The sequence below is a fragment of the Melanostigma gelatinosum genome, assembly GCF_949748355.1.
Source record: "Melanostigma gelatinosum genome assembly, chromosome: 19".
Lineage (NCBI taxonomy): Eukaryota > Metazoa > Chordata > Actinopteri > Perciformes > Zoarcidae > Melanostigma > Melanostigma gelatinosum.
Window position 1 is genome coordinate 13,962,086 of NC_136652.1, and position 27,483 is coordinate 13,989,568.

General features: G+C 43.8%; 1 protein-coding gene across 5 annotated transcripts in view; it reads left to right on the forward strand.

Annotated features, from left to right (window-relative positions):
* The window catches only part of utrn (utrophin), a gene marked incomplete at both ends in the record, with an annotated part of 159,242 nt that overhangs the window by 52,427 nt on the left and 79,332 nt on the right, over positions 1-27,483 (forward strand). For all 5 annotated transcript variants that reach the window (XM_079290349.1, XM_079290348.1, XM_079290351.1 and 2 more), the window contains 2 exons: positions 317-471; positions 646-835. In XM_079290349.1, the coding sequence (XP_079146475.1) occupies positions 317-471; positions 646-835 (345 nt within the window). The remainder of the gene's footprint in view (positions 1-316; positions 472-645; positions 836-27,483) is intronic.

A 27,483-nucleotide genomic window follows, 5' to 3' on the forward strand; every position in this document is an offset into this window, starting at 1 on the left:
ATGCTAAATTTGAAATAATGATGTGGCCTCATGAATAACAGTTGTGGTCTTATGTAACCTGCTTGATTAAGTAGAGGTAGAATAACAATGTCAAATTGCTGAGCAGTGGAATAACAAATGTCTTTGTGTTTCTAGTGCCTGAAGTTTAATTTGATTTTATAAAGTTTGTCGAATAGGTCATTAATAACTGAAGCTGATACCAGGCCAAAAGGGCCGTGCCAGCAGGGCCCTTCACAGTGACACGGAACTGTTGAGTCACATTTGTCACATTTCCAGTCCCGGTGATCCTAATGCCACCGCGTTGATTGTTTTATAGGCGTTCCTCCAAGACCTGGGCCGAGGCCAAGCTGCGGTGGTGGCCTTCAACGAGCTGTCCAATCATCTTTTGCGGGAGTATTCTATTGACGACACCAGGAGGATCAAAGAGGTCACAGATAAGCACAACAGTGGCTGGAACAGCATCAACAACAGGTGCACACACACACACACACACACACCTGTTTACCTGTGCATGCAGTTTGATTGTGTCACATGCGGGGGCTGCTATTGCTGCCAGTATATTAATCATGCACTGCCTGCAGTTTAAACTCCTAAATCTTTCTACATGTGAAGTCACGTATTTGACTCATCGTTATTGATCGGCAGGGCGAGCGACCGCCACGCACATCTGGACAGTGAGCTGAAGGGCCTGCAGATGTCTCTCAGGGAGCTGGAGTCCTTCCTCAAATGGCTCCAGGAGGCAGAGACTACGGTCAACGTTCTGGCCGACGCCTCGCAGAGGGAAGACCTGTCGCAGGACTCCGCCCACGTGAAAGAGCTGAGGCGACAACTCGAGGTAGGGCTATAAACAGATAGGGAAATTTCCGTGTGTGTGTGTGTGTGGAATCTATGCACAGGTGCTAGCCTATTATCTCAGTGTCATCCTCCATTAGAGCATCCTTCACCATTCGGTGTGAGGCAGAGGTGTGTGTGTGTGTGTGTCCATGTGTAAGTGGCTGGTTTAAGGTGTGTGAATGAGAGGACTTACAGAGGGCGTGTGAGTGCTTGTATGCATTGAGTGCTGCTCATTGATCCTCTTGTCCTGTGCTGATTAGGAATTCAGTGCGTGTGTGTGTGCGCTCGTTTGTTATGTGTGTGTGTGCGTGTGTGTGCTAGCGCTCCCTCACACCAGCTTGTCATTTACCCAGACCTCCCTTCAGGGATCTGTTGACACGCATCATCTTATGCTTTATGTAACGTTTTAATCCCCAAATCGCTCCACCTCACCCTTTCAACGGATAAAACGGCCACTGATGGTCTCTGTTTTGAAATGCTGCCCCTGTCAGCCGCGACCTCATCTCTTTTGGATTGTACACTGAGGGGCTGTCATTTGCACAACCTCCTTTTCAGACGTTTGTGTATATGTGTGTGTGTGCGTGTGTGTACCCAAGCTTCCTCTTGGTCTTTGGATAAACTCCTTGTCCCTGAGAAATTGCTGCAGTGTCGTACATCTTCTAGAGAGACCGAAAGCTTAAGGCCAATAACATTTTTTTGGTTTCATTGTCTTGAATGGCACAGTTCTATCACTCCCGTTTCCAGGATCCAATTAGTTAAAAGCAGGCCAAGGTTATAGAAAGAAAATCACAATGAATGGCCACAAAGATCTCTGAGGATTCATTAACTTGGTTTGGACGCGAGGCTGAGAGCCTTTTGCAGCTCATCGTTAAGCCCTGGCTGGACATGGTCTGATACGATTCTGACCATTAAAGAATATTATATTGTTATCACTTTCATCTGCCCGTTACAGGGATCTATATTTGTTGCGTCAAACATGATCCGTCATTTTAAGCCCCACTGTCAAAGTTGTTAAAAGGACACGTCCTTCATGCTGTTACATTTTATTCCGAAGAAGTCATCTCTAAGGTCTAAGTGTGGGGTACGGAATGTAGATTACGCAACAGTCTGAGGCTAATATCTCTGGAAATACTGGCACATTAACATGTCAGATCTCATTGAGTTGATCATCGCATGCCCTTTTTTTTAAATGTTGATCCTCATTTTGTTTTTGTCTAAGTTGGAGTCATGATTTATGGATGGCACTCGTGTAGAAAGTGGAAGAATAAAACCACCTTTGAGCCTCAGAGGATGTGTGTCTCCACAACCCTTTTATTAACTCTGTGATTGCTCTGCCACCGATGACTGTCGGCTTTCTTTAATCACAATATTTGTCATTCTGACTTCTTTTTTCATGTTAAACCTACATTTAGTGGTTTTAGGAGCAGTGACAAATATAAATGTGGCACATTAACGGACATATTTCCTGAAAACATAGAGGCTGAATACTGAACAACTCTCAACGGCGACATGTGATGCACTCATGATTGACTGGACCACAGGATTCACCCGCTTTTGTTTGTTTGTATAAATAACGCGATCTGTTTCCCTCTGCTCTCCACTCTTTATGCTAAGCTAACTGAACCACCTACTGGCTCTATAGCCACTACATACTGTACACGAAAGAACATGGCAGCGCGATCAACCTTCTCTTCAACTCTCAGCAAGAAAGGCGAATACTTATATTTCCTAAAATGTAACTCTCATTCATATCCGTTTGCTTTCAGACTCTCGTAGATTGAATACTTAAAACACATTTTTAAGATGCTTCACTGTAATAATGTTTCACGATCTTTGCATCGGAGTTACAGGAGGGCATTATGGATAAAATCCTTTATTAATGTGTCGTACAATGTGGTATAGTTTATTAATAGGAGTGAGCACATTATGTGTGAATCCAATTTTGTCATTCCTGCTCATTCATTTCCAACATTGTTTTTAATGGTGCATTCCATCCGGAGTCATAATAAAAGGATAGTTACCGCTGACTAATTTGATGTCATCTCGTAGTACATAATAAGATCATATCTCCTAACTGTTACTGGAGCCGGTATGTGTGGTATCACAGCACACCTCGCATGTGGAGTGATGGGGGGGGTCTCGCAATGATGGCAGCAGAGAAGTGCGAAGGTGCACACAGCGGGAGGAGCTGCTTCTTTTAATCAAACTCAACTTCTGCATCTTTCGCTGTGGGCATCAGAAATGTGTGTGTGTGTGTGTTGACCACAGCAATGTGAGCAGCAGAGACACACGTGCTCGCTCCCCCACCGACTTCTAAACTGAGACCCGTGTCAGCGCCATTTAAAACTGAGCCCCTGAAGCAGAGTTGGTACTTTGTGGACCGAGCGGCGTGGACGCTGTAGCCAGTTAAACCTTAACTAAACAGAGCACCTCAGTAAGCTCATCATGATCCCCTCTCCGAGTGACTCTGTGACTATGTGTGTGTGTGTGTGTGTGTATCTGTGCACGGGCCTCTCGGTAAATGATGATTACTCTAGCTGGCTGCGCAGGTGAGCCGCGTGTTGCTTTAAAGGAATTTGTTTGTGTTCATTTGTCCCCCTCTGCCTCGGAGTCTCCCTTCATCTGTATGAAGAGACGCGGCGAGCAAGGGACCGAGTGCTGTGATGCAACCCCGTAGTGTGCGTATGTGTGTCAGTTTGTGCTCATTTTAAATGCACGACTCACAGTTACTGGCAGCCGTCGGTGTGTAGCATGCTGCCGTTGGGCAATACAGATGTTTTTTTAAATTTTTTTTATCCTCACTTCAAATATATGGCCCTTGTCTTGTGATTGGGAGAAAGAGAGGCTTTTTTTTTTCACCAGCACTTCAAATGAAAGTCAAGAGAAGGAGTCCAGGACGACATGAACGTGTTCCAAATCCCCAGCGAGTGTGATACTGTGTGGTCAGTGGCTCTGCAGGAGCTGAGTGGCTGCTTTAAGATAATCTCTGCTGATTGTTCACCTCGCTCTGTTTCTTCTCCTGCTTCTTTGTCTCTTGATGTCATCTTTCCGGTACTTGTGTGCTTCCAACGGATTTATTCTCGACAGATTAAACCGTTTTCTGCATCGATAAAAGTTGCTTAAAAGCCTCTTATCTTCTCTTGCCCTTGCCCTCCTACCTTCTCTTCCCGCTGCTCTATTTTCCTCCCACTTTCATCATTTATCTGCAGTTTTCCAGGAAGAACTCGCTCTTTTCCTCTGTTAATCTTTTGAAAGCTGCATATGGGCCACAAAAACACAACACATAACAAACGCATGTGCTCTCTCTCTCTCTCTCTCTGTCTCTCTTTCTCTCTCGCTCTTTCTCCCCCTCTCTCCCACACACACACACACACACACACCACACAGTTGCAAAGTAGGAGGAGCTGCTGATGTCTGAAGTATTTTTCTCTCCGCTGTGTTTTTCCTGTTTCAATCATCTTCAGTGTTTGTCAACATAGATAGTATTTTGGATTATGACATTATCGTCCAGATGTATGCTTTGGCCGTCTGTTGTAAATACTTATATGAAAGTGCGGTGCGAATAAAAGCTTTAACATTTGTGTGAGATGGTGTTTGATTCGGCTCATGGGTTTAAACACTAGCTGCCAAATGGAGAAGAGGCTGATTAGAAATGCTTTGTTGTTGCAACCGGGAATTTGCTGAATTGCATTGACCCTTAATCTGAAAGTCCGGCATTAGTGGCACACACATCAGAAATTTAAACTCTGTGATTGGATGTTTCCCAAATGTTCTCTAACTCTGAAGGTACACAGGTTTGTAATTTTTTACTTTCATCAAAGAAACTGATTTATTTATTTTTTTTAGTTACTCAGCTTTTGTCCTCATGATTCAACCAGGAGAGTTTCATGCCCATCCAAGCCTTGGACGTGCTCAGTCACGAACATTGCCAAGGCAGAAGATGAATGGGACATTTACTTCCAGGAACCCTGGACGGTAGAAATAACTCCTCCCTCTCCGTCACTCTATTGTGTGTGTGCACCGAGCGCTCTCTCTCTCTCTCTCTCTCTGTCTCTGTCTCTGTCTCTGTCTCTCGCCCTCTCTCTCTCTCTGCCTGTCTCCCGCTCATTGATCTGTTGGTTGCCTTGCGTATAATGTCATTCTACCTTCACGGCAGAGGCAGTGTTTGTCCTCCCTTACGCTGCTGCTTTTAATCCGGCTCTCTCTCTCTCTCTCTCTCCCCCTCTCTCTCTTTCTGTGATCCAAAAGGAGTACTATGTCCCTCCTTCTCTCCATCTCTCTCCGGATCAGTGGCAGTAAAAAGTGAACCGCGCACGATCAGCTTCTCTTCTCGTCCAGTACAACTCGTGCCTTTCCTCTCTCCTCTCCACCTTTTGCTCGCCGGCACTTTTCCACTCTTGTCTCCCTTTTTTTCCCCCCTCTCGTTCTTTTTCTTCTTCTTCATTTATATATATTTTTCTTCTTCTTCACCCTCCTCCGACTCTGCCGTCACAAGTGATTTGTTTGATTCTCTTTTGGCTCTGCAGTCGGGGGGGTTGCAAGTGTGAATGTCCGCGTGGAGGAGAAAGTGAGTGTCTCGTCTTGTCCTGCTCACCGGCATCATCGTTTGTGTGTGTGTGTGTGTGTGTGTGTGTGTGACTGTTTATAAAGAGAGAGAGAGAGAGAGATAACTGAGGCTGCACGCACTCTGTGTGTGTGTGTGTGTGTGCGCGCATCACATCAGCTTGGCTGGGGTCTGGTCGGAAGGCGAGGGAGAGGGAGAACAATATGTGCGGGGTAGGGCAGTGCTAGCATGCGGACCAGGAGCAGGCTGCTGCAGAGTTGTAGCAGTCTTAAGATGATGGCCATGGTCCGGACCTCCCTCCAGAAAGTGGTGGTCTTCCTACACAGGCTCCAGAGGATGGCCATCTCCTCGCCGCGCTACCAGAAACTCTGCAAGGTACGTGGAATCCAGGAGAGAGAGAGAGAGAGAGCGGCCGGAGGACCGGGAGTTTTTGTTTTTCCATCCTTTCCTTTGAGATGAGTTGGAAGTTTCAACATGTGTCCAGTTGATTCTTTTCAATTCATTTTTACTTTGCTCTCAAAACTTTCATGGCATGTTTTTGGATGCTTTTGGATTTGTTTTTAAGACGATTCCTGCTAATGTAATGGCTGTTTGTGTTTGTGCATGCCTCCCAGCAGAGAGTCCCAAAGTTTTTGCAGCGTATGTGTATTTTTTTCCCCCAATGTAAATGTCACAAATCAGGAATGGCTCGCCAAGTAATCCATCTATGTCACATCCATGTGATTCTCCTTTATTTTGAGTCTTTTTTTCAATTCATGAGTCATTTGGTTGTCAAGACATTCTGTTCCAGGAGGTTTTTCTTTTGCGTCTGTCACCTCTACAGTATGTCGTTTAAAATACATATATATATATTATATTTGTATATGCAGTATACACCTCACTGACTTGAGGACTTTTCACACTTTTTCTGCGTAACAAATAATGACTCCAAGTCCCTGTCGTGGTGAGTGTGCACCGATGTCTGCGTGTCTGTATATTGTCTGCTTTGAAGTGAGTTTTGACTCTATCGTGGCGCAGGCATAAACAAACTAACAAGGCAGAGAGCAGAGGATGTGCTGTCGTTGAGCGAGTGCATCGTCTTCGGGCTTTGCGGTTCGCGAGGGGCATCCTGACGGGATGTACTCTGTGAGTGAAAGGAGACATGAATTCCTCAGTTGTTCAGAGGATTGATGGGAGAGTTTACTCTATCATGGCCAGAATGATTAACTCCCTTAATTCAATTAATTTACCCAAATCGCATGCAGAAAATTCATTTGAAAAGAGTTTAACAGACTTGTGTTCTTGATGTTTAACACAACGAACAAAGCCAGTCGTATTGCAGCTGTTTTGTCAGCTCCGTCGAGTTCGCCGTAGAGGAAGCGATCGCTGCTGTGTGCTGGACTTGTTGTCGTTTTCTACCACTGCCGTTCACGATTGATTGCTGATCTTCATCGCTCTCTCGCTTGCCTTGCACAACATTGCCCCGCTCTCAGTAAGAGGGCAGAGGGGACCAGCTGTTGAGATTTGACAGTGTGAGAGACGAATGCATCAGACCAGGTTCTGATTGCACGCCAGCTTCAATCATGCTCCAACAAACATGTGGTGGCCGGACTTAATCCATCTTTAATCCATGAATCCATCGCTCTTTAGGGCTCCAATCTTCTTTTTTTTTATCTAGATCATGTGTTTTGCTGGTTTTATCAGTTTACTTTGTATTTATGCCAAAGCCTGATTACAGGTCAGTTTAGTGTATTTTACTGGTTTGGGTCACCTCTCAAGTCTCATAAAGAAAGGGAAACATTCAATGGATTAGATCGATGACCCAAGGACAAGACTTGGTGAAACATTGAGTGCGGGTGAGAGCAATAAACCGATCTTTCACCATCAGTAATTTCTTTCTCAGTTATTTATCTTGTTGATACTTTGCTCGTTTATGCTTGTTTAGCCAATTCTGGGGAAACCAAGTGAAATCCGATCATTCCTGCAGCCCTGCAGGTGTACAGAATCTGCGCATTCAATACTCTTTTTCTTTCATTGTTTAAATTGTAAACCCGCTTATTTGGCTCCGTTCAGCACCCTTAGGCTACACCTTCCTGGAATGCGTCCCTACCGGTGGGAGGCATCAGTCATTCCACACTCGATTACCCTCCCCTGGGTTGCTTCAGTCATTCCAGCTTCGTTTGGCCTTCCCTTGGGGGGAATCAGTGATGCCGGGCTTGTCCTGCCTCCCTAGGGTGCGCTCACTGGCTGCCAGACTGGAACAGTGACTTCTGCGTGATGGATTTGCTCGGGGCTCACCCTCTGGGGTCGGGCCATTCTTTCTGCTTCAGGACAGCGCTGGTCCTAAAACAGCCCACATGGCTGTTGTCTGACTCGGGATGATACGCACTTGAATAAACTAGTGGCCTCCTCTTATATTGATTTTAAATGATACACAACCACTGAGGGAAATAACTTGAGAGAAGTTATGAAAAGCGTCAGATTAAATATTCTTTATTTTCCATGGGAAGATAATGTATTTATTATCCTGTACCTGAACATCAGCATATCAATAATCCTCAGCTGATTTATCTGACCAAATCAGCATTCTGGGTTTTATAGTACATACAGGTTTCATTTTACTCTCGGTAGCCCAGTTAAGCTGCAAAGCTGAGCTCATCTTCTAAAACCTAATGACCGCCATCATATTGGTCCTCACTATGTCTCAACTGGCAGGATGAAGCAGGCTGACCGCCGTGCCAGTTCACTAAGCTATGAGTGATGGGGAACTTTATAAAGTCTCCTGAGTCATAACCAACCAATTGTTTTTTCTTCTTCTGTTAATCGTGCTTTGCTGGTAGTGTTTCGGGTCTTTGTGGGCCCTTTTAACAGCACTCATTATGTTGATGTATGATACTGCGCTTTGCAGACTTTGCAAGCAGAAGCCATTTAGCTTCAACAGTTTTTAGAATTGCATCTATTATTTGGTGCTTATATTGTGTTTTTTTCCTTTTTCTCCTGCTTTCCCAATTCAAAGCAATGATGTTTAATGAGCTAGTAGGCAGTTAGGGATATTTTGCATCGATGCAGTGCTGCTCCCCAAGGTTTTGTTTATGTGTATGGTCCTACAGTGTATTTATGACACACACAGAACCGCACTCCCTCCCATTAAAGACACCAGCTAAATTCCTGAAATGTACATGTGAATCATTGTTCTGTCCCGATTGTTTCTTTTCACATCAACTTAACTCTCGGCCCTTCTTCTTCAGTGTTCTCGCTTCTTCTTTGCTTGCATGCACATTTGTGCCATGACTAGTTTACTGGTTAAGAGCACTTCTGAGTAGCATGCCTGGTTAGCTCACACTGAGGCACACGGAGGGCCCCGGCACCTCATCTCATCTCCTCACTTTTGCGCCGTGTGTGTGTGTGTGTGTGTGTGTGTGTGTGTGTGTGTGTGTGTGTGTGTGTGTGTGTGTGTGTGTGTGTGTGTGTGTGTGTGTGTGTGTGTGTGTGTGTGTGTGTGTGTGTGTGTGTGTGTGTGTGTGTGTGTGAGATCACGAGCTGCGAATTGGCTGAAGGAGCCACCTCCCTCCTGAGGAGTGTCCTCCTACTCTCATTACTGTGGCATTGGCTCCGTGTGTGTGTGTGTGCATCCAGCCAAAACCCACTGAAGAAACAGCCCTAGAGCCTTGACAGAGTGTAGTCATGCCATCTCTTTCCTATTGTTTTTCTGGCAAACATGTTGGCCTTTGTCCTCCACACTCCATCCACCTTTGCTTGTGGATTCACTGTTACCCCAGGACAGGTGACTCAAGCATGGGCATGGAGCCCAGCTGCCTGCCCTTCCCGTCCTTGAGCTCCAACGGGGTCCTATGGGGTCCTATGGGTTATTAGCAAGTGTTAGCATTAGCAGTTAGAGCCTCAGGTGCCACCAGATAACCCCCCCCCCACTCGTCCCACTGTTACCTGGCTCGCACTCAAATCACAGATTTATTTTGTTTCACGCCTGCTTAGACAAATTTAGTGTAGGGACACGCATGCCCACAATGCATTCTGTTCTCTCACGCACATTTATTCACTCCACCACAAGTATATACACACACGCACGCACACACACTTTCTTACTCCACAGCTAGGCCGAGTGATGAGTCACAGACGGGAATTATATGGGAATTCATAGATAAGATTCATAAATGTCAATCATTTAAATTCATCAAGACAATATTGGGAGAGAGCAGGGCCAATACAAAAAAATGAAGTCGGGGTTCTGCTCCCAATCAACATTCCATGTAAATGACCGCAGCTGGACCTGCTAATGGCAGTGGTGGTGATTTGAAATAGCGCTTAAATCATGGATACAGCACAGAGTCCAGCTGTTTCCCTGTTCTCAATCGGCATTTCTGGAGCAAGTGACCGTTTGATTAGCAGGAGAAACTCCCCATGTAATTGACAAATGCCATCCTGGGATTAGATGAAAGCTGCAATAAACTATATTATATATTATTAGATGCAAATATAAATGGAGAGAAAGTCTCCCTGTCTCACACCCCCCTCTCTCCCTCAGTCTCAAGATTTTGGCCGAACATAGAAAGAGAGAGAAAAGGGGACACATTGACTTTGAGTGACCGGTGAGAGGCTGCTCAGTCTCTCCTCCTCTCGCCGTTATTTTCTCCTCTTGTCTCCTTCGCTTGTCCTGCCCGTCTGTTTACCCACTTTTACGTCAACACTTATCCTTTCTATTTAGTGTTCCTCTACCTTCTGGCCATTTTCCCTCTCCTGTCAAGGGTAATTAATTCCTTAAAAAGAAGTGGCACATTTGCTGAGAGATAAGTTTGCTCCTTTTACGTCTCAGTGGTTTGCCATTTAATTTCTGTGGTGCACTTAGCCCAAAGAAGTTAGTGTTTCCTCTGCTTTGTGGAAGACATAAAAGTCTTTGTTTTGCTGTTTCTGAGTGTTTCCCTTTTGGTAGAAACACATCGTTTTATAAGGAATCAACTTATGAAGCATTTCTTTAGCTGGCGCCTTTAGTATGGCGCCACACTCTCCCCTCATGCTGTACCTGTCTGTTTCCTCTTCTGTTGCCTCTTCCAATTTCCCCAAAACCAGCCCTCAGTAAGTTAGCATATGCTCTGGCTCATATCATCCTCTTTCCATTCATGCCGTCATCTGCTCTTTGCATGCCACTCCTAAATCATTCATGCTCTCCCTCTTTTCCTCCCATCCCCCGAAAACCCTCTGCCCATCTCTTCCTCAAGTTTTACACAGATGGCGTCCATGCTACTTGAACACGCCTTGCTGAAACATTGATCAAGCGCTTTCTCTGACACGGTCACGTCTAATTAGGCAGGGTCAGATCTCCTTTGGGGGGCCGAGGTTCCATCACTGAAACTCACTGAAACGCCCACATCATTTGAGTGATCAAGAGCTTGCTTAGCAGCCTCTTTAGAATGAATGAGAGGATGTAACCATCTGCAGGTTAATGATGAAATACAGAAATACGTCAACAATGTATCAAAGAAGACCTTACTTAGTGAATCTTCTGAATACCTTGTTGATCAAAACATTGACTATTCAATTAAAGGTGGTTGGGGGATTCAAAAAAAAGGATGCAGAAGAAGTACAACAGAAAAAAGAATACCAAGGACAAGGTACAGTGTAGTGCAGTGAGCATCCCCTCAGAGGTAAAGTCTGTGTCGCGGCAAAACAAAGAGTGACTGAAAATGGTTCCACTGTTATATCACAGGGAGATTAAAGATAAATCGTGCTATATATAGTTTGTAATCTGCAGGAGGCTACAGCCTGCAAGAGGAGCCGGAGTCAAATTGATATGATGGGTCGTCGGAAGCACTTCACAGACGTATTCGAGTTAGCATAATATCTTAACTTTGCCCAAAGGAGTTCTTGCTGTTGACATGCAGTTTGTGCGCAAAGCAGCTTTTGGGAAAACTAAAACGACACATTAAATCAGAAATGTCTTTTTCCACACGTCGCGGTTAAAAGATTAGACACGAGACGGCTCCGTCAAATGTGTGATGTTCAAGGAAGTCGACAGCGGGATCAGAGATGACAGGAAAAGGATCAGTGTGAGCAGCGAAAGTGTGTGTGGAAGACAGTCCAACATAAGCTTGAACTCCGCCTGAGTGGTACCTTCACACATCGGACCATGGACATCAAAGGGAAGTCAGAGCTGTTAGACGTGACAAGGAATCACATTTCATTCACCACAGGGCTGCAAGTGTGGGTGTTCATTAGTTCAGCGTATTTCATAGTTATCACCCAAATGTCTGAAAAGAGGGACGTTTTCACTCATCACCCCGGAGGGGATGAGTCTAGCTTCCCCGAGAAGGAAGGAAGCAAGGAGGGTGAGTCAAAAAGCAAGAGAGGAAAGAAAAACATGACAGAAAAGAAAATGGCTGCCAAGTTTGTTTTGCTTTTTCATTTCGGGGAAAGAACTGCGGTGAGGCAAGACAGACCATGGCATTGTAGAAGCATAGAAAATGAAAAATATATTTGACGAGGAGAAGTGGGAATTGCAGAAAGGTTGGGGAAGAAAGAGGAAGAAGTGGTCGATAGAAGTGTACAATTGCTTTTTACATCTTTGAGGTTTGCAGGGTTGATTTGAGGGTCACCGGAGAGACAATCTCTCGCACGCACGCACACACACACACACACACACACACACACACACACACACACACACACACACACACAGACACACACACACACACAGGATCGATCCAAGTGCTCATTTTCAGTCAAAAGCATGTTCTCAGATTGGACATGGGGTGAAAATGAATTTATTGCTTCAGTACATCGGCTACAAGGACTTCATTTTCACCGACTGCCTTGCTTCCCACTGTGGACAAAAGAGAAATACCAGCAAAGCCCATTACACATCTGTGCAGTTTACAGCCAGGTAGGTCTTGTTGAATGTCTCCCTCTTTTAGCCGCTGTCCCCTCTTCACCGTGTGTGTGTGTGTGTGTGTGAATTAGTGTGCGTGCCAGTTCGTGCCTGCTAAATATCATTGGGATTAGTACCGGGGGCTTAATTAAAAAGCAATTACCTTTGGTCGCTGTGGGCGACACTTGGCGAAGAGTAGCTCGACTAATCTGGTGAATGGTGCGATGGACCCTCAGCGTGCATCACACACACAAACACGCACACAAATTGTGCAATTGTCTGCTGAATTAAAAGAGGATTAAAACAATTGTTCATTAGTGAAGAGGGGTAGAGGCTAAAACGGTCGAGAAGGGGCTTCATATCCCCTTTGCCTCTCGTAGCCTCTGTGCGTTTGTTTATGAGGTTAAAGGGGCAAATGATATGCCCAGAGAAGAACAAAGTCAAGTTCTCCGTCGGGCTAGTTAGCATGCTCTCTCTGTCCATCTCTCTCTTCTGTTTTTTGCTCTCTAAACCCTAAAATAAGTTTGTACAGTTGGCACCAGAGCAAATCTTTTAATTTTAGAGCTTCAATTAGATGTTGCCAATGGTAGTAATTAGATCATCTCTCTGAGACGCACTGCGGAGTGCCCTTGAAGAACCCTGTATGCTGGAGACGGTAGACGGAGAGAAATCTGCCATATACCGGTGTGTGTGTGTGTGTGTGTGTGTGTGTGCGCGTTTCCTTCACTGTAACCCTGACGGCTCTTTCTGAATATAAAGGATGCTTTGTGGTGACTCGTAAAACTAGAGATTTATGTGTGAGGGTTTTGAGAACCTCGGGGCGAGGTTTGGGTAAAGGTACAGGGATAACGGCATGTTGTTTGAAGCTCAAGGATAGGAAATGTAAGTTGCTCCCAGCAAGATGTTTGAAGGTGCTAAAAACGAACCCGAGCTGTACCAACGGCCTTCAAACCAGACCTGAGTGTGAGTTAGATGCTTGCTTTGAAAAGGTTTTCTCACAAATAAAAATACATAAACTGACAATAGAGCAGCACATCATATAGCACGGCACAAAATAAATATAACTTCTACTGGCTGATGAGCCATAGGTTTAGTGGCAATGCACAGATATGAGTCAACTACCAGCATGTAACACTAAAGGATCTTAAAATGAACAGATCGACTCTGCCTTTTTCCATATCGGCCAGATGAACATGGCTGGTAAACTCTAAATGTCGTTCTCAGTTGAACTTCTCAAAGGTCCAAACAGTTCGAATCCAGAACAGAACTTTGTACCGACATAATGGCGATGCCCTTTAAGTGTAGGAGTTGTGGAGTAGATGGTTTTAGTGCCGCTCTCCTCTGGTCAACCGCCTTGGCTGTGCTCAGTCCCTCCCCTGTTTCCCAGTGGGCATTGTGTAGCCATCAGCAACACATTACACACATCGATTTGCAGAGTCAGGGTATGAAAGAGAGAGAATTTTCTTATTGAATTAGATTTGAAAGTAATCCAACCCAGGCCCAAAGCTTTTCGCAACAAAACAGACCCAGCGCACGATCCGTTGTCTAGACCCGTCGGGTTCGGGTCAGATTACTGAACTCTGCTCTTAGTTGAGACGTGGTCAGCCTGTGTGTGTGTAGGTGTGTTTGTGAGGACACAATGTTCTCACAGCAAGAGTAAAATCAAGGGAGGCCTCCAAATTGAGATCATTTCAAATGATGTGTGAACTATTCCTCCGTTTGGGCTCATAATTAAGAAGGGGTTCATTTTAGGATTCGTGTTTAGAAAAGATTTTTGTTGTTGTTCCTCACATAGATAGAGCTAAAGAGAGAGTGTGTGTGTGTGTGTGTGTGTGTGTGTGTGTGTGTGTGTGTGTGTGTGTGTGTGTGTGTGTGTGTGTTCATTGTTTGCCCTCAAGTTCATCGATTTGTGGTAGTTCATCAAGATTTAATTTTGGATTGATGTTTTCCATCCTGGAGAGAGACCTTTAATTACTACTAACCACTCTGGGAAAATACGCGCACATACACACACACACACACACACGCGCACACGCACACGCACATACGCACGCACGCACGCGCGCACGCACATGCACACGCAGAGGAAGACACCTCTACCCCTGGCTAATGTATCGTAATTGTCCTCTGTCCTCTTTCCATCCTGCCATGCTCTATTTATAGCCCATTTTAGGCCCCGCCCTGCCAGACAGCGCCATGGCAACTAAATGATTGACAGGGCAATCGACAAGCATGCTCAATGCATCTGGCACTCTCCTTCCTCCTGTTGACCTTCCCTGTGATATCACTCGTGTCTGACTGTCTATAGTTTCAGTGCGCGCTGCCCGTGTGTGAGATCATAACTCAGTTCGTATGGCCTTACACCTCGCTGCCAAATGTCCCCTCTCACGCAGAGAGAGTACCCAGCTCACGGAGGGGATGTGCGTCATAAAACACTCACTCACACACCACCTTTACTGTGCTTGACTCCATTAAATACTTACCCTGTACCCTTAACCTGTGTGCCTGTATATTAGCCGGGCTATCAGTTTTTATTCAAAGTTTCAATTACCCTTTGAAGTGAAGAAAAAAAAATTAATAATTGAAGTATCAGTTGTGCTAATTATGACACCTCAGATGTAAAAATGGTGGTGTAGATACAGGCTGTTTGGTGACATTACTCAATGTCGCACATTGAGGTTGTCACTCGAGTGAGGCAACTGAAAGAAACAATGCCGGTTATACAGTATATGCTTTAGATATATTTCGAACACGCGATATGTTTTGATATTATCTGAGGTATGAAACATGCCTTTTAATCCTCAAGAACATCAGCATTCGAGCGATGCCCAACTCATAATAGAGTAGCTTAGCGGTTCTTAGCCTCCAGAGTCTGCACACAGGAGGTCAAGTGTTTTGTTTTGCTTGGAGTAAAAAGAACGTCGGGGTGATGAGAAAATCAGCAGCAGTAGCTGCACTTTGAACGAAAAGAGCATCACGCAAAAACAGACCGAATGCTTCGTCCAGTCTAAGTTCTACAGTTTGGCCCTTTTGTCCTCCCAGTGGCTTCACTTTCACCGTATATATCTGTCTTCCTCTCTGTTCGGCAGGAAGATGAATTGGTTTCCCTGCAGCGTAGCTGTACTCGCCACTAACTCTTCAGCAACGGTGCCACTAGGACTCTTGTTTGCACTCCAAAGATATGAATTCTTCTTAACTTTATAACGCTTGTTGACAGCATGGGGAGCTTACTGTCTCAGAAGTATAGCGTTCTGACGGGCTGACAAACCTGACTATCTTAAAGTACATGCTTTGGGAATCTATAGCTGATAATATGTACCGTATATTCTTTCTCTGCTTAGCTGCATCTCAGTGCGTCGATCAGTTGAAGTATTATAATTCTTTGCAGCTTTACTGACTTCCCCAGTGTTCTCTTCAATATTTGTTTGCTCGAGTGGTTTGATAAAGACTTTGAGACAAAGCTCATCAAACTGTTTACCAAGGCGTCTGTCTATCTGCAGGAAACAAAGTGTCTTTCTCTCCAACCACATCCCTCACCTCCTCCTCCATCACACTTAACATCTCATCTTTGTGTGAAAAGCCTGACAGCAATAACAGAGTGTGGGCTTCATTGTGCATGTAGGTTACTGTACTATATAGAGCGCAAGCATGAACTGCAAAAATACTGGTTTCCATGGCAGTGTCACTGGCTGGAAGAGAAAAAAGGGACCACTGAGCGGGCAGGCGGGAGGACATGGAAAATAATGAAGGAAGAAGAAATGTCATCTCGCCCTCCACATGAAGCGGTGTGTACTTCGGTCACAGTCAAAGACGTGTCGGAGCTAGTTTGCGTAAAAGGTTGCTGTTTCATAACCACATGAAACGGTCCTGACACGAGCTGCAACCTTTTATTATTATTATTATTATTATTATTATTATAATATAAAGCATGACTTACAATAATCCCAATGCCGACTGGTCCTGAGTAGCACAGACTGAGGCTCATCAGATATACCTGCAAGTCAGGGGGCAGGGTCCGCTATGCTCGGGAAACGAGACCTGAGTGCATCGAATAAAATCAAAGTTAAATGATTTATGAGCACAACAATTACAGGAAAGTTTTCCATTTTTATGACAAATGCCAGTCAGGCTGAAAGACGGGCCAGACTGCCAGTAAAGCATTTTAGAGAGAAGTGACAGCATTCGTGCTCATTCATAGTCTGGCTTCAAGAGGCTGTTCATTGTTCATTCCCAGCCATTCAAATCTGTGGTACAGATATTTTAATGGCTTCAATTATGATTAACCTGGCTTGCACTAAATAGCATGCATTAGAGTAATTGTATCTGGTTTCAGTGGTTCCTAAAAACTCGGCTGCTCTCCCTTTCTGAGGGTACGATGTGTTCTCATTAGAAACGAGACCGGCAGGAGTTTTAAACGCTTTCGCTGGTCTCTCCATTGTTGTGTATATGAACACGAAGCAGATGATTGTTTGACCGGACTGGTTTGTGATTTGCAGGTTATAATGGAAATTAATGAGGCTGCTCTTATAAAAATACAATAATATAAAAGAGCAATAAAAAAAAAAAAAGAGAGGTTGTGTGATTGTGGCGAAATGCACTTCGTACTCGGATGTGAATTCTGAATCTTAATGTCCAGCCAAAGCTCTCTGGGGCATTGCAGGTGATGTTGCTGCCCCGATGCAATTTCGTCAAATGAAGCAGCTGTAAGGCTGATTGAATTGCTCCCAACACCAGGATTGTATTTTCCCAGCAGCATGTAGGATATTGGGCTGATGTGCCGTGTTGCCGAATTGCTTCTGGAAACTGCATGTATTAAGGGGCTGAATTGGAGGGGACAAATAGTCGCTGTAATGGAAGATGGCCTTTTGGCTTTGTCCGTAGTGTAACTCAGTTTTTCCCAGGCTATTGTGGATTTTATTCACTCCTATATTCTGCAATTTCAGCACGGAGCAATCACACGCGGCAGAGCAGTTTTTCCTCTATTTCATCGCCGTCTACTTTTTTCCTTTTCCTTTCGAAGTTTCTGTGCGAGTGGCCTGCTGTGCCCCGGTGACTTAAACAATGGTGGTGTGAGATTACACTTTTTCTTCTGTCTGGGCCCACTTTCTACACTCGCGCTGACAGGCCTGGGCCCTTAAGCTCAGTGGGAAATCAATTTAGGGATCTGACCTTTCCATAGACTTGTCACTCATCAAATAATTGCCCAGTGCACTAGTATACTTTAATTAACACACACACACACACACACACACACACACACACACACACACACACACACACAGCAGCTTTTTCTATCGTTTGTCACGGAGCAGACTACCGGTAGATTGATGAATGGCTTTAATGCAGGAGGTGCTGACTGGTGTTTGTGAATCAAACGCTGATTGGCTGCTCAGTTAGGATGTCACGCTCTGTCTCTAACTCTCTATTTCCATCGTTTTTCTCTTAACTGCCTCTACCTCGCTGTGAGTACCGAGTGCCTTGTTAGGGCTGAACTGACATTTATAAGTGGCTGCTTCCTTTACAATGATTAAGTTGTTTCAGGCCATGATGTACTGGAATTACTAAAACGGCAAATATATCCGGGACATTCGTAGCTTAAAGGGCATCTTTTTTTTTTTACTTCAGGCAGAAAAGTACTGAGACGATAAGCAAAGGAAATCAGTCATTTCATTTTCCATTTTAGCTATATTTTATAAAATACACGCGCTTCCAGTTTATCAAAGAAACGAATGGATATTAACTTGATTTTACACTCGTTTTCTGTCCATTAGTGCTGTGTCTTTGGAAACTCTTGTGATTAAATCTGACAAGTGCAATTTAAATGCCGCCAGCAACAGCTCCAATGTTTTTCTCATGTATCAAAAATTGCACGTTGCTTCATATTTCATGGAAAATTAATGTAGAAAGAAAGAAACAGCAACACACGCTTGCACAAACAAGGGCCTGGCGAAGCTGTTCATGTATATTCAGTCAAGTATTGAGTTGATCCTTCACAATAGATCGATTTGTAGCAATATGTTTCTGATAGAAAATCACTATAGTGGGAACATTTCATCTCGTTTGGAGTTGAGCTAATTTTGGTGTACTACAGATGGCGTGAGTCATTAGTTCATTTGGTCATTGTTGCTTCCCTCCTACGGCAGAATGTACAAGGCACATTGACAGAAAGGACCAATGCTCCAGATCGTTGTTTATTATTGTGCTTCTAAACTTTGCTGTCCTGCTCCCATTACTCATATACTCACCTTCCAGCTCATCAACTTATCCCTCGCTGAATAGGATTGTTGTAATTATTATATCGACAGGAACAATTTGGATTTGGTGTTATTTTTCATTGCAGCCGAGGATATCTTTGGGTCTGGTGAGATTGTTTGCCGTGCTGCCTCTCTCTGTGGCATTTTGTTTTATTGATGCAGTCTACTTTTATGAGATGACCTTTATGATAATACCATGTGCTGCATATTTCTGTTGGCAGGTGACGTGCTAACGTTGTCATTTTTTTACATTTGATATCGGATGAAGGATGCCCGCTGGTTTTCTGTGCACTGAGGGGAGAAAAGACAATCCATGATCTTTGATTCAAAACCTTTCCATGCTTATTGGATATTATTAGAAATGCATTACCATCAAGCCGTTAACAAGGCAATTGATTTGTGTGCTGACATTTTCAATATTAACTTTATTAACATTTTTTATCCCATTGTATACCGGGTAAAGAAAATGTGATCGATGTTTTGACTCCAAACCACTGGAATGTGAATTCTCCAACCTGCCTGTTTCTTGATCCCAAAGCTGCAGAACCTCATTTTCGAGAAACTACAGGAAGTCAAGTGTATATGTGATGTCAGTAAAACACGAACAAATCAGCATACAGTAGTCATCGCTGCAATTTCATGGTTACGTTTATGGTTTACTCCAATTCATTCCAAGGCTTCTGTCTGTTTCTTTTGATCTTCCGTTTCCCCTTATAAGCATGCAAGAAAAACACAATTCAAGGTAACACGATGTGAGTAGTTGACATCCAAAAAAAGTATTTCCTTAATTGCGCTCTGTGGTTTTTATATAGCAGTGCCCCGAGACTTTCATATTTAACCTGGCCGGATGTTGTTAAGCCTTCGGACATGAGGTTGGCTCATGCCTTGTGTCTGCACCACAGTGCTGTAATGCTGTGTGAAAACCAACTGAAAACCATTGACCTCAAGGATGTCACATTACTACACGATGAACCGGCCATCTGAGTAAAATGAACCGTACTGACATTGTGCTAACACAGGAAGGCAACAAACATCCTAAACTGTGTCTTTTTATTTTGTCAAACAAAGTTACAGTATAACATACTGTACTCTTCTACTGTACATCCTTTATCTTTCACGCTGAAGCCATCAAAGTGTATTGTAATTAGGTCACAGTCTTCTTGTCTCCCTTCCCCTCACCATGTTTTACATAGTTGCTGCACATAAATGAAGTTTATATCTGAGTCAATGAAAAAAAAGAAAAAAGAAGTTTTGGTGCTTTAGGACAGATGAAGTAGTTTTTTTCTCCACTTATGGAAAGCAGTCAGATCAGATCATCTCTGTTTGCCTTTTCGCCGTTGCAGCTCTTTCTTCTTTTTCACTTATTTGCTTTTCACATTTTCCTCGTCTCTTGTGCCAGGCAATTTGGAGGTCATAGCTAACTAGCATGCATCGCTAATAGTCTCTTTTTTCCCCTGAATGCCTGTCAACATTAGAGTCATCGGCTCTTGCTTTATATTCACAGATTGATGGTGGAGGTCCTTGAATATCTGAAAGGCTGCCTCGTGATTACATTGCACACGGTAGACACTGCCTACGATTTTAGCACAAAACAATACGTTCCCTTGTCTGTATGTCTTCCTTCCTAATGTGATTTGGCCTCACTGGGCTGCAGTGCTGAACCTTTGTTTCTGCAGGACCACAAAATGTAAACACTGTAAAAACAAGTGGAGAGAAATGAGCCTCTCTGCTGTCGTCCTGGAGCTTTTAGAGCACCTCTTTTGAGTTTGAATCGACACCGACTTCCCTAGAATAAAAGCTCTGTGATGCTGACCATTGCTCTGGACCAGTGCATTTAGTGAATTCACTCTATACAAATGTGTGTGATGGCGAAGGAGCCCTCAGCACGGGCCGCTGTTAGCGTTGTGTTCATGTGGAGAATCCTAACGTGTCTGAAGAGGGCTGTATCAGGGAGAAGTTGTCGAGTAAAATGAATGTGAGATGATGTGTGAATACTGTGTGTGTGTTTTCTTGGGGGGGGGGGGTTAATTTGCATGCAACATGATTTAGAGATTGGGCTTTAAGTCAAGCCAATTACTGCATCGCAACTCTCCCAGTCAGGGTTAAGTGAACTAACAGAGAGGCACGAGGCGTAAATCACATCCCGCCGTCACACTCCGAGCCGGTCCGATGACAGTCGTGGTGGTGGAGGGAGAATGATGGCAAAACTAAGTGCAGTGTTGGAGCCTTCAATTTGGTAATACAAATAAAATCCAGTAATGTGCTTCTTTTTGACCAGATTGTTGAGTGCAGATGTCCTCAACGCCATTAGTGTCTCAGTTGTTTGTTTGTTCGTTTTCACTCTGACATTTTTTGTGCTCACCGTTCTTTCTGTTTTTAGCCATCCCACATTGAATGGAATTTTTTTTTTTTGTGAGCTTGGAAGATTCGTAATGGTAAACATCTATTACCGGGATGTCCTTGATTCTTCAAAGCATGTTATTTTTTTCATTATTTTTAGCCTGGAAAAAAAATAGGATTTCAGCCACATACTCTCTTCAATTACAGGGGCTGCTATCAGCAGGGAGGACAGCTAAGCAGTTCAGGCTTCATTAAAAGCACTGCCAGTCAGGAACGGGCATATTTTAATATAAAGTACACGGAGCTGTGCTGCTGTTTCAACTGCAAAAACATGTGCTAATCATACAAAGCAGACTGACCCTTTATGTCAGTTTGACTTTACGTGTTATGAATCTGTGAAGTCGATTTTAGAAGTAGACACTTTTATTTGCTCAGATAGTGGGACGATGTTCTAACAGCCCTCCCACGGATGACTAATCGCCTCATATTACGCAGTAATTCTGGACTTGACTTCTCATTCTCTGTAGGTTCTACCGCACTGATTATGTGTGTGATAAAATGAATGTCAAAGGTTTCATACTGCAGCCACTGCAGCCTCAGCGCTTATACTTTTACTTTGTTGCCGTTTTCATTCTGTTTGGCAGTATCAGTGTAAGTTATCAGTTCCCGTCGTGCCTTCGGCTGGTTTCTGTTTCCAGCCGTCTGTTGCAGACTGCTGAATCTGTCAAGTCAACAAACAAAAAATCAAACAGTATTTTCATTTTGAATCAGTCGCGCTCTTCCCTTGTCGTCTTCTTTATACAGCTGCTAAATGTTAGAGAAGGGTTAACTGGGTACCAAAAGGTGAGAGCAGCTGCCGACACCACTCACACCCACAGGCACTAAATAGATGCAAATCATAGGTATGAAAATGGATCTTGCACTTACCATAGATGGATATTACTGCCACTTAAAAGTAATTGCATGAGACATTCCGATGCATTTCTTAGTGTGTTCTACATTAAAGACGTGTATGGCGTGAAAGGTGATCGTATGACATGAAAGGTTATTTCATTTCTTCCACTGGAAGGAGCACTCAGTGAAATGAGGTTATGCCTTGAGTGGAACCTTCACCCGCTAGTTCAGCTGTTTAATTCATTGCAATGTTTTTAGCCCACGAGTGGCATGGCCCTAGAGATGCCAATATCGGTCTGTGCACCGACTGAAATATCTCAACGATTGGATGGATTGCCACACATTCATCGTCCCAAAGAGAATGAATCCTACTGACTTTGGTGATCCCCGGACTTTCCCTCTAGCGCCACCATGAGGTTGTCTTTTTTAGCTTATTAGCAAAATGTCTATGACAACTGTTGAATGGATTGCAATGAAACTTGGTAGAGACATTCATGTCCTCAGGATGAACTGCAATGACTTTGGTGATCCCTGACTTTTCATCCGACAAGCTAACACGCCAAACTAAGTTCATGTTATGCCTGCTAAACATCAGTATGCTCACTAACATTGTTATTGTTAGCATGTTAGCATGCTGACATCAGGATGTAGTTCAGTCCAGCCTGCCACAGGGCTGCCAGCGTGGCTGCAGACTCTTGTTGAATAAGGCTGGTTGGATACGGTTGATCCGGCATTTACAGCAAAAAAAAAAAAGTAAACTTACTTCCATTGAAGGAATTTGCTATGTTTTGCTGCTTTGATCATGTTTTACATCGCTTCGAGGATCACGAAACAAAAAATGTCCTTTGAAGACGGCTGTTTCAGTTGTCATCGGCACGCCATCTTTTTGCTCTATTTGAAGCGTCGCCACGTTCCAGCTGTAATAGCAGAAACCTCAATGATTAGACAAGCCTTTGAAAGAATCCATGAAATTGATGACAAGCTTACAAGTAATCCACAGAATTCATTTGAATGAAGACCAACCCATTCAAATTGCGCATCAAATTGATGCCGTGCCAACAATAGAAAGTTAACTACATACAACAACACTCTAAAAAGTAATATATGTATTAATGAGACGTCAAACTGTGCCTACGTCTCTACGTCTGTGTTGCTGCTGAATGTGGCGGGGTATGGACTTTTTGCCGCGTATATCAAACTAATGTGTACAAGTGTTTATGAACAACTGCATATTTCAAGGATCGCTTTAGTTCACCATAATTGGACAGGCCTTTCATCTCTTGCTCATGCTGACTTTGATTCTGCGTCTCCTCATCATGGCAGATCAAAGGCAGCACTTACAGATCCCTTTTGGCTTCTCAGATGTACGAGCTATGTCACCATTTTATGCTGGACTGGTAGCAAACTAAATCTCCTTGCTTGAGCTTCTATGAATGGAGGCACTTGCCCACAGTTTTAAAGGCTGAAATCATTTGATTGGTTCTTGATTCTCAGTCGAATCGGCGGCAGCAGCAGCAACAACCTTTTTACATTGCAGGGACTCACTGAACTCAATGTTGATGCATACACACGTTGCTGAAGGAGCTTTTTTCTTTATTCGGTGCCTTAAAGTCCCAGTGCAACAGATGTTTGAGCATCTTTAACGTCTGTACTGTGATATATTCCCCAGTCAAACGTAATATTTGTATTTCTCTTTCTTGAAATTGTCAGCGAAATGTCTTTCACAACTGTTAAACTACTATAATGAGACGTGACTGCATTGATGTGAATGCAACTAAAGCCAATGGGCAAAAAAAGAATCCATTTTATGATAAAACTACTGCTTTTTGTTGACTGCTCTTAATCCTAATTGTCGAGTACTTTGTATTTGATTTCTGTAGTGATCGTTAAATGTGCTTTTTGTCAACACTCACAAGATGTTTAACAAGCCAGCAGGAACACCAAATCAATATGCAGTTCAGATGCAATAATGAACTTTAGAGTTCCTGCTGGTGCGTCTGTTGATGGATTCTTCCCTGCTTCTGGGAAACTGACCAAGAGCATTTGCCCAAAGTGATCAGTAATGGTGAGAAGTGAGGAAATGTAACTTGTTCATTTTATATCTTTAAATAAAAAGACGTTTGGAGACATTGGGTGGGGTGATTCACTAATCAGTTAGTATTTTAGTGTGACTCATAATATGTCTATCTTCTTGTTATCCTTTCATTTATACCTGTCATGTACTATATTTACAAAGGCTCTGGTTTATGAAAGTTATGCGAACAAACTAGGGCTGGGCGATATGGCCTAAAAAAAAAATCTCCGATTTTTTTACAAAAAATCCGATTCACGATTTAAATCGATTTTTTCCCCCAAATTTTTTTGCAGATGACAGAAGCTGTTGAAAACTATTTTTTATTTTATTTTGTGATGATTTTCCCAAGTAGGTTGATAAAAATAAAGTGCAAACAAAACCTGAACATTGTAGAAAGGTGCCTGTAGTATACAAAAAGTATTTGGTCACTCTTTTGTTTCCCTGAATCATTTAAATATAAAATTAAATTAAACATAACATTAAATGGCATTAAATAGTAGCCTTCCATTGTAAACAACTGTGCAAATGTAACTTTTTACAGTAAGCTTTTCTAACTGAATACACTGATACAAACACAGCATGAAATAAAATGTATGTGACCCTTTAACATTCACATTTTCAAAAGTGCAACATCTGATCTAACATCAACATAACATATTTTGCACAGTAAATAAGTGCATGTAAACAAAATCAAGTGCATTCACAACATAACCAACAGTATTAAACAGTAGTGCATGTTTTTTCTAAATATTTTTGCCAGGAAGACAAGCCTGTCTACTACCTCTGGCTTCAGGCATGCACGGTGGCATGTAACAATGCCCTCCCACACACTGAAAAGCCTCTCAGAGGGGGCACTTGTAGCTGGCACAGAGAGGTATTTCTTTGCTAAAGTACTTAGCCTTGGAAAGTTAAGTTGGTGACGCTTCTACCAGTCAAGTGGATCGGTGTCTGGGTCAACCTGCTGGACCACAGGTCAGTTGTTGCGGAGTAGAATGACATCCCCTCCAGCTCCGCAGAAATCCTTTGGCGTGTACTATTGTACAGCCGAGGCAAGGCAACGTCAGAAAAATGTTTACGGCTTGGTAGCACGTACCTGGGGTCCAAAGCTTTGAGAAGGTGAATAAACCCCGGCTTTTCCACGGTGTATATGGGCACCATATCTTTTGCGATATACATCGCGACTGCATCCGTGATGGCTTTCCACCGGGCACTCTTCTTCTCATGCGGAGTACAGTTGGTGAATGTCTCCAAAATGCTGGGTTGTTGTTGTGAGGTGGCGGCGGCGGCGGCGGCGGCGCTTGTGCTCCCGCGGTCCTGCTCCCTCCTCAGGGCAACAACACTTCTCCCACTCGGCGGCATGCCTCTGTTTGAGGTGCTGCATTAAATTTGTTGTGCTGCTTGATTTTGTAGCAATAGCTTTTAGACAGACCTTACATCGTGGTGCTGTTTGTTCTGTGTCAGATGACACGAACCCGAACCATTTCCAGACTACCGAAGACACATTCTTCCCTCTCTTATGAACGAGAGCTTCACTGCTGGCCGCCATTGTTTTCGTTTGTAAACAATGCGCGCGCACTCTACTACGGGAGCCCAACGGGGGGGAGGGGTGGGGGCGATTTTCTCGATTTTCAATAAAACACATCGCCTTAAAGCACACATTCGAATTAATCGATTAAATCGATTTATCGCCCAGCCCTAGAACAAACTCATTACTCTCCGATCAATTCAAATGTTGTGTGGCTGGTCATGCTTCATCATGTCACCTCTTGACCCAGCGCGCCCCTCACAGATCTCCCCGGCGTGCAGAAGGATGTTTAACATGCACATTTGCAGGCAAACTTGCGTAACATTAGTGTCTCCTTCAGCGCCGTTTTGAGGAGTGTGCGGCAAAGCCTCCGCGGGGCTGGCCCAGTCTCAGTGGGGTTGCCACTGTTCTCACCCCAACTATCCCCCCCCCCCCCCCCCCCCCCTCTCATCTTCATTTGAGGCACTGAGCCATGGCAGGCACCACAGAGGCCCAGAGGAGCACAAGCAGTTCTCCTCATCGCTCTCATTTTCCCTCCCACTCCTCGTGCTCCGGCGTCCTCGGTGATGGAAGCAGCTGTTGTTTGTTCGTTAACTTCTTTTAGGTAGCAGACATATCCCACCGTGTTTAAAGGGTGTGCTCGTGCAAACACACGCTCTCTGCCATGCCGCACACAAAACACCTTGTTTTCCTTTTAGCACACACCTGTCTCTCTCTCAATCTCGCTTTTTTTTGCGCATGCTCATTATCTGTGTTTATCCGTCTAATTAGACCAATTGAATTTTGTTTGCTCTGAAGAGTCTCGCTTGTCGTACGACATCGCTCCTAAAAGATTGTGGCTTTTGTTTGATCAGTCGGGAAGTCTGAGGAAGAGAAAAGGCACAGGCGGATCAAACTACGGGATGTGTGTATTTTTGTACAGCCTCAGAACAATTTCCTTCTGTGCGAATCGAGGCGAAAAAGGAAATGTCTTTTCAGGCCACACACTCTGATCTTTACGCCTCTCTCCTTACTTTCCCCCGCCCCTCTTGCAGATTCATTTGCATAACCCTGTGGTATGCTTGTGAGTGCAAGTTCGAAGCTGTGCCACCGTGACCTGTCCACATACGTTTGATTGACAGTGGATGCAATTTGCCCTGATTTCCACATTGAGGTGGTGTGTAATGCATTCAGAGACAACAAAGTGGGACGCGGTTGTGTTTTCATCCCTTTCCGGTCTGTTGTCTTTGTCGTGGTATCTTATCCTGTTACCAGTGGATCTGCACAAACTTTGTTAGGAAGGAACTTCTTCTCATTGATTACTCAAAGGCTTGTGTGACTTCTGATGGAAAGGCACGTAACTTCAGAACGGATTCATGTAACACCATCAGTCTTTGTGCGCTTATACACAGAAGAGGCAAATCCTCTATAATTGGCCCTGTCAAGCAATTTGTGGCCCCCTCGAGATCTCATTTACAGCCTGCCAGTTAGTCTCAAATTTCACACTGTACAACACTGTGGTTCATACGGGCGTTCAGTAACGGCTGTATAATAATGCACATGCAATTTCAATTCTTTCAAAGTGCCATTAGGACCAACATAGTAAAGCCCGTTTTTGGTGTCACATCCTGTTTCATGGCCATGTCCAGGTGTTCAATAGTTCATTTATTTTTAAAGAATATATATATATTTTTTCAAACTTTATTTCTTAACCTTGAATGTTCACTGCACTGGATTTTGGAAACCTCTCAAAATTCCCTTTCCTCTGGATTTCAACAATGAAAAATGGCTGTGAAGACACCCATACAACAGATGACGGATGATATTGTTCCAGACTGGATGCATTTTGCTTCACAGCTCGTCATCTGAATGGATTGGGTAGTGGATGAATGCATGCTGCCATACTGATCTGACATCTGCTACGTTTGTATCGTACCCTTGCCTGTCCTTGATTGTCCCTTTACCCATGAAAACTGAAAACAGACACTTTTACATCACTACAGGACATGATAAGCTGTGTGTGTGTGTTGTAGTTGTTATGAACATTGAAAGGAATGATGGCAGCTCACACAATTGTGTATATTATATCACTTGAGTTCAAAGAGCATGTTGAGATAAGTCACTTTCAGTCTCGATTTAACCAAAACATCGCATGAAAAG